Source organism: Nematolebias whitei, chromosome 9 (genome assembly GCF_014905685.2).
Source record: "Nematolebias whitei isolate Nwh7 chromosome 9, NemWhi1, whole genome shotgun sequence".
Lineage (NCBI taxonomy): Eukaryota > Metazoa > Chordata > Actinopteri > Cyprinodontiformes > Rivulidae > Nematolebias > Nematolebias whitei.
Window position 1 is genome coordinate 13301176 of NC_056506.1, and position 7467 is coordinate 13308642.

General features: G+C 43.8%; 1 protein-coding gene across 1 annotated transcript; it reads left to right on the plus strand.

Moving 5' to 3' along the window:
• Positions 1–756: 756 nt before the first annotated feature.
• gorasp1a (golgi reassembly stacking protein 1a) lies at positions 757–7038 on the plus strand. The gene is made up of 9 exons (XM_037681478.1): positions 757–911; positions 1435–1515; positions 1649–1852; positions 1969–2055; positions 2200–2330; positions 5692–5824; positions 5991–6099; positions 6201–6335; positions 6425–7038. Exons 1-9 carry the CDS (start codon positions 849–851, stop codon positions 6829–6831), a joined length of 1350 nt encoding a protein of 449 aa, XP_037537406.1. The 5' UTR covers positions 757–848; the 3' UTR covers positions 6832–7038.
• The last annotated feature ends 429 nt before the right edge of the window (positions 7039–7467 follow it).

Here is a 7467-nt window from a genome sequence, read left to right on the forward strand (position 1 = left end):
GGATGGATGGATGGATGGATGGATGGATGGATGGATGGATGGATGGAGTCTAACAGCTTCAGGATAGAAGCTGCTCTTCAGTCACTTAATGCTCCTTAACCTCCTGCCTGAGGGGAGCAGGGCATGTGTGTGCTGGGTGAGTGGGGTCCTTCATGATGCAGGTGGCTCTCTTCCTGCATCTGGAGGTGTAAATGTCTGATGGTGGGGAGACCGACTCCAATAAACTTCTGTGCAGCCTTCAGCACTTTCTGCAAAGCTTTCCTCTCTCTAGCTGTGCAACCTCCATGCCACATGTTGATGCTGGAGCACAGGATGCTCTCCACTTCACACTTGTACCGTCTGAAGAAGTAGAGTCTCTGATGAGCTTTCTTGATCAGACTGGAAGTGTTGTTGCCCCAGGTGAGGTTGTTACTCAGGTGCACACCCAAGTACTTGTAACTGGAGACCCCTTCCACTGCAGATCCTCCTGTTTTTGTTGTTTGTTTTTTTTGGTGGTGGTGGGGGGGTGTTTCGATGCGTTTGTCCCTTCCAAAACATCAAAGTTCATGCTCAATAATCTAGGTATAAAATCCAACAATGTTCAGTCACATCATCTGGACGGTTTTTTTGGGGGGGGGGTTCCTGAGACGTTTCGTCCTTCATCCGGACATAAACGTTACGAGCTTCTCTCGCCCTCTAGTGGCTACACAGAAGAACGGTTAGTTTGCGCATGTGCAGCATTTGAGTTCGTGCTCGATATGCTCGACGCTCGATTGATGTAGGCTGTTAACGAGATGATCGTAGCTGTTTTGTTGTCGTCATTGATTATTTTTAAATAATTGTGTAAAACACTTATTTTTGTTTAAGAAATGGGTTTATCACAGAGTTCAGAAACATCTGAAGGAGGGACGTACGGATATCACGTGCACGGCGTAAGGCTGACGGAGTTACTCCGTTTTGAACCCGGAGCAGCTTATCTGACATGTTGCTAGCAGCTAACAGCTAGCTGGGTTGTAGCAGACTAAACCTGATGAGGTGGCACTATTTACCTGCCAACGAGGGGACACAGTTAGAGATCAAAAACTTCTGTTTGTCTCCCTAATTTGTAAGAAATAATCTCAAACTAAAGCGTCCATGTTGTAATCATGTTATCACTGGATGTGTGTAACACTTCTACTAAATAACAAGATTTGTTTCCTGAAAGACTGAAAATATCAACCTTTGTCATTTTAAACAGGACTGCTGTCAAACAACTCTGAGTTTCTTAAAAAGGCAGCCTATTTAAAGTTGTTTAATCTAAGTATAAATAATGTAACTGACTCATAATGTCACATGGAGGAAGATGTCTTTCTGTCGAACATTTTTCGATTGCTCTTTCTGTGTTGTACAGAAACAGCTGCATGCAGAGGTGAAGTTTTAGCAGTCTTATGAAGTATTGTGTGTTTGTTTTGGCAGGTGCAGCCTAATTCCCCCGCAGAAAAGGCAGGACTGCAGCCTTTCTTCGACTTCATTCTTTCTCTGGACAACAAAAGACTTGTAAGACTTGTTGATTTTAAGCCTAAACGAGTTCATACAGATCTACAAGTGAAATTAGAAAGTGGATAAAAAAGAGCATGCATTGCTGCTTCGTTAATCTGTTTTGACATTTTTATGGGGTTATTTTTTCCAGAATGAGGATAATGACCAGTTGAAGGAGCTCCTGAAAGCCAGCGTGGAGAAGGCAGTGAGGATGGAGGTGTACAGCACTAAAACCACGAGGGTCCGTGAGCTGGACGTGGTGCCCAATAACATGTGGGGCGGCCAGGGGCTGCTGGGGGCCAGTGTTCGATTCTGCAGCTACCAAGGAGCAAATGAGAACATTTGGCATGTACTGGTGAGTCATCAAAGAACCTGAAAGACTCCTCTCTGCTTTCATATTGTTTCTAATGAGCTTGAACAGATGATAGTTTCGTGCTGGATTAGCACTTTAACTCAAGCGTCTTTCTTAAGGATGTAGAAGCCAGCTCACCAGCAGCGCTGGCAGGACTTCAGCCCCACAGTGACTATATTGTTGGAGCAGATCAGGTGTTGCAAGACGTAAGATTAATTTAAAATCAGCTCATCATCACTTCCTCTGCGCTCTACAATTAACCATAAACATTTATTACTTAAAACAAGGCAAATAAACAGTTGGGATGTGCACCAGTTAGTGTATGTGTAAAGAACAATCACTCTTCGCAGTCAGAAGACTTCTTCTCGCTGATTGAGGCCCATGAGGGGAAGCCGCTGAAGCTGCTGGTGTACAACACACAAACGGATACCTGCAGAGAGGTGATGGTGACGCCCAACGGAGCGTGGGGAGGAGAGGGCAGGTATGAGGCAAAGAGCAATCGATTAAAGCAGAATGTCTAAAAAAGTTAAATCTGGTCCTCTGGACATTCAAAAAAACAAAACAAAGCAAATCAACAAAAAATGTAGAAACGTTTCGTCTCTCATCCGAGAGACTTCCTCAGTCTGAGGTGCTGTTTTCAGCTCAGCCTCTTAAATAGCACCATCTCAGGGTGGATCAACCAGTTTTGCTGCTGACAACCAAAACCAGCTGATCACATGCTCAAGAAGGACCATCAGCCTAACAATGGATCATTAGCACACTGATGGCTGTTTACTGTTCACAGAGGGCTGAGTGATACTAGCAATCACAGCATTGTAAGAGGGGGACAGTTGAACCCGGAGGCCTCCACCCCTGTTTAATGATGGACGATTTCTTTTCACAAAGATGGTGTAGTGAACCAGATGACCTCAAATCTACCAGATGGACAGAGACTGTTATTTTCCTTGATCTGAATAAGTCTGGGCCATCTGATGACTTTCTTTCTTGAATTAATCAAGCAGAAAAGAACACTCTCTTTTTATTATCATTACTATCTTACAAATGTTGATAATCAAAGTGTCTTAGTTCAAACCATTTTAGATGTTGCAGTGAACTAATCAATTTTATTAACTGAGTAATGATTTTTATTCTCATGTTAAAAGCTGTTGCAGAGAAATTATGCATTTTTTATTACTCTGCTTTTGCATGAGCAAGTGTGTGCGGTTACAAGGTTACAGTCAAACGAAACACAAGTTGTTATGTTAAAACTGTCATGTTTTAGAATCCTCTCGGACGTAAATAGAGATGTTTTGCACCTGTGTCTTAGGCACGCCAAAACAGAACCCTCTCGGTCTGTGAGAACATTTCTGAGCTGTCTCATAACAATTCTCGCTGTCTCTAACCCCTTACGTCACAAAAACACACCCCTTCTGGTCGTTTCTGACCAATGAAAAATCCCAAAAAGTGAACCGGGAAAGAGTCTTTAAAATGTCAATACTTCCTGGTCTACACGGACTCACAGGTATGCAGACGGACTCACAGGTACTCACAGAGTGACTTACGACTCACGGAGTTACAGAGTTCACGGAGTTGGAGAGTTGTCAGACTTCTAGAGTTCGGGAGTTCTGATGGAGTGCTGTTGGAGTTCCTGACATGACAACAAAGCTCTTCCGAGTTCCATGGGATTATAACATTTTCCACTGAGGTGAATGTGTGTCGAACAGAGCCTCGCCACTACTTCTGACGGGCAACAGCCATTCTAAGGAGACGCTGGACCGGTAGCGTTAACGGAACACCATATCTGCTGATTATCATCAGAGAGGTAATGGGTCAAGTTTCCTACCAAGCGTACCGAGGCGAGCTGGGCTTCTGATGGAGAGTGTCGGTTCTGGAAAACACTTAATTTCCCTCACACACCATCCTTTACTCCCTCTAAACTTCTTTCCATCTTTAAACTTTCCTATGAAGTAGAAATTCTCCCAGATATTTAGAAATGTCTGTGTAAAGTGCTTATTCACATCCGTGTGGGTAAAAGTCATAGTTGTACAGTTTTATACATGTCTGTGGTGCAGCAACGGAAAAATCATGGCCGTATGATTTTTCCTGATTGATTGCTTATATTGTTATTTTCATAATTTGCCAAATTAATGTAAATGTTTGATGTTAAATTTGATTCTGTAAATAAATGACCGCATTCATTTTGATGGGTCAAATTTAAATGACGTCTCACTTTGCATTTCCTTAAATTCAGTGCACGTTTTATTCAGTCCAGAAAAATGAGGAACTCGCGTTAAATGATGAATATATCCCAGCATCTGTTCATCTACAACTGGTGGCCCGTCACGTGCTCATAAATGGTGTCCCTGAAAAGGACGTTCAGGGACAACACCAAGTCATTGGTTCAGGTATGTTGACGACACCTGGGTTAAAATTAAATCTCAGGAAGTCCAACATTTTACTGACCACATCAACTCTGTGGATAAATACATCAAGTTCACACGAGAAGATGTAAAAAATGACAGGTTGGCTTTCTTGGACTGTGAGGTCTCAGTCTCTGATAGAGGACATTTGCAAACTGAGGTGTACCGCAAACCCACCCACACAGACCAGTATTTGCAGTTTGACTCCCATCACCCTTTGGAGCACAAGTTAGGAGTCATCAGGACTCTATATCACAGAGCAGACAGCGTCCCCACTAACTCAGGAGCCAGGCAGAAGGAGAAATCCCACACAAGACAGGCTCTAGAGCAATGTGGATATCCTAACTGGGCCTTCCTGAAAGCAGAGAAGAAACCCAAACAGGACTCCAGTCAGCCAACAGGTGAAAAGGAGGAACCCAGACCCAGACCAGTGGTCATTCCATATGTTGAGGGAGTATCAGAGAAACTGAGACGTTTATTTTCTAAACATAACGTCCCAGTGGCTTTTAAACCCCAAAATACATTACAGCAAAGACTGGTTCATCCCAAAGATCCAGTCCCCCGGCACAAACAGAGTAATGTTGTGTATGCTGTTCAGTGTCAGGAGGGCTGTGATCAGTCTTACATCGGGGAAACAAAACAGCCACTGGCCAAAAGGATGGCCCAGCACAGAAGATCAACATCATCAGGCCAGGACTCTGCGGTCTACACTCATCTCCAGGCCAGCGGTCACTCTTTCAGGGATGAAGATGTTCACATCCTGGATAGAGAGGAACGATGGTTTGAGAGAGGAGTAAAGGAGGCCATCTTTGTGAAAAGAAATCGTCCATCATTAAACAGGGGTGGAGGCCTCCGGGTTCAACTGTCCCCCTCTTACAATGCTGTGATTGCTAGTATCACTCAGCCCTCTGTGAATAGTAAACAGCCATCAGTGTGCTAATGATCCATTGTTAGGCTGATGGTCCTTCTTGAGCATGTGATCAGCTGGTTTTGGTTGTCAGCAGCAAAACTGGTTGATCCACCCTGAGAAGGTGCTATTTAAGAGACTGAGCTGAATACAGCACCTCAGACTGAGGAAGTCTCTCGGATGAGAGACGAAACGTTTCTACATTTTTTGTTGATTTGCTTTGTTTTGTTTTTTTGAATGTCCAGAGGACCAGATTTAACTTTTTTAGATTTTTCTACCTGGATTATTGAGCATGCATCAGGATAAAGCAGAATGTCTTCTTTATTAGTGCTATACTCGTGTCCTAGGACTGTTTGGACTTAATAAGGTTTATTGCTACATGATGTATGTGCAGACAGATTATTTTCTTTATAACAAACTTATCTCTGCAGTGTTGTTAGTCCTCTGTACTTACTCTATATATATCCACACGGTATGTCTCGAGTATTAACTATTACTGCTTTGTTATTTATGAAGCATTTGAATTTGTTTTGTAGCTTGGGTTGTGGCATCGGTTATGGATACCTGCACCGCATCCCTGCAAACCCTGACGTATCGACGGTGAAGCCCGCCACCCCTGTTCCAGAAGAGGAACCGTCTCCACAGCAGCCACAGCACGGATACTCAGAGGTAGGTGCTGCTGTCAGAGCTACTCACTTCAGGACGTCAGAAAGTTTGTAAAACCAAGAAAAGATCTTGTCTCCAGTGTTAAATTCTGTTATTTTTAAAGAATGAACAAGAATAGAGCGGAAAAAGAAGCCATGCTTATTCAGCTCCACCGTCTGTTCTTCTCCAGGCACCTCTGATGACGTCTTCAAGTCAAAGTGAAGATTTGTTAGATGTGGAGCAGATCACCCTCCAAGAAGCGTCTCTGCCCCCTCCCATTCAGAGGGTCATGGACCCCGGTCAGTTTTCAGTAGAAGGATTCACTGATGCTGTATGTTTGCAGTAATCCATCAGGATTCATGGAAACCCCTCATTATGTGTGCAGTGCTGTCTTTTTCAGATTCTGAAGTGACAGCAATGAACCCTGAGCCCTCAGATCTGATGGACAAGCTGGACCTGTCCACCTCATCCATCGATATGACCAACACTTCACTGGCTATGCAGGAGGAGAAGGAGAGTGAAATGTCTGGCGTTGGTGAGTAAACTCAGTCAAGATGTGAGAAAACGACGCACTGGAAGAAAAACGAGATTGCGTGAACTTTATTCTGATTTCTGGTCGTGCAGCAGAGCTGGGGGCCAGCGTCCTGCTCTCTTCATCAGAGAACCAGGCTGAGCCGCTGGAGCCAGTCTCCCAGTCAGCCCAAGACCTCTCTGCTGCTCACGCCTCCCCTGATACAGGTGGTCCTTCAGCAGAAACACCTCACCTGGTCTCAGAGTCTGCACATCATCACAGCTTCCTTAGTGAAGCCAGCAGCAGGGCAGCTGTACCTGAGGAGTCCCTCGTCTCTCCTGCAGACGAGCCTCCCTGCCCGTCTCCCGTCGACCTCGTCCCCAACGAGACGCATGCAGACGGCTGCCCCACTCAGGCGGTCGAGGACACCCAGGAGTCGGTGTGTGAGTCTGCAGGGTCTGCTCATCAGTGCGACCATGAGCACGGCGAGGAAGAACCTGAGGAAACACATTTGGACTGAGCTCCCATCGGGCTGAACAGTTTGTACGAAAGAAACGGCCGACTCAACTACAACCAGTTACACTGCGCAACCAGTTACACTACACAACCAGTTACACTATGAGAACATACAGGTACTGCAGTAACGTCCTGTTAGTTTTGTATGCAAACACTTTAAGTTACTGATTGCTTAGACTCATACAGGTCCTTCTCAAAAAATTAGCATATTGTGATAAAGGTCATAATTTTCCATAATGTAATGATAAAAATGAAACTTTCATATATTTCAGATTCATTGCACACCAACTGAAATATTTCAGGTCTTTAATTGTTTTAATACTGATGATTATGGCATACAGCTCATGAAAACCCAAAATGCCTGTCCCAAAAAATTAGCATATTGTGATAAAGGTCATAATTTTCCATAATGTAATGATAAAAATGAAACTTTCATTTATTTCAGATTCATTGCACACCAACTGAAATATTTCAGGTCTTTAATTGTTTTAATACTGATGATTATGGCATACAGCTCATGAAAACCCAAAATGCCTGTCCCAAAAAATTTGCATATTTCATCCCACCAATGAAAGACAAGTGTTTTTAATACAAAAAACACCAACCTTCAAATAATCATGTTCAGTTATGCACTCAATAC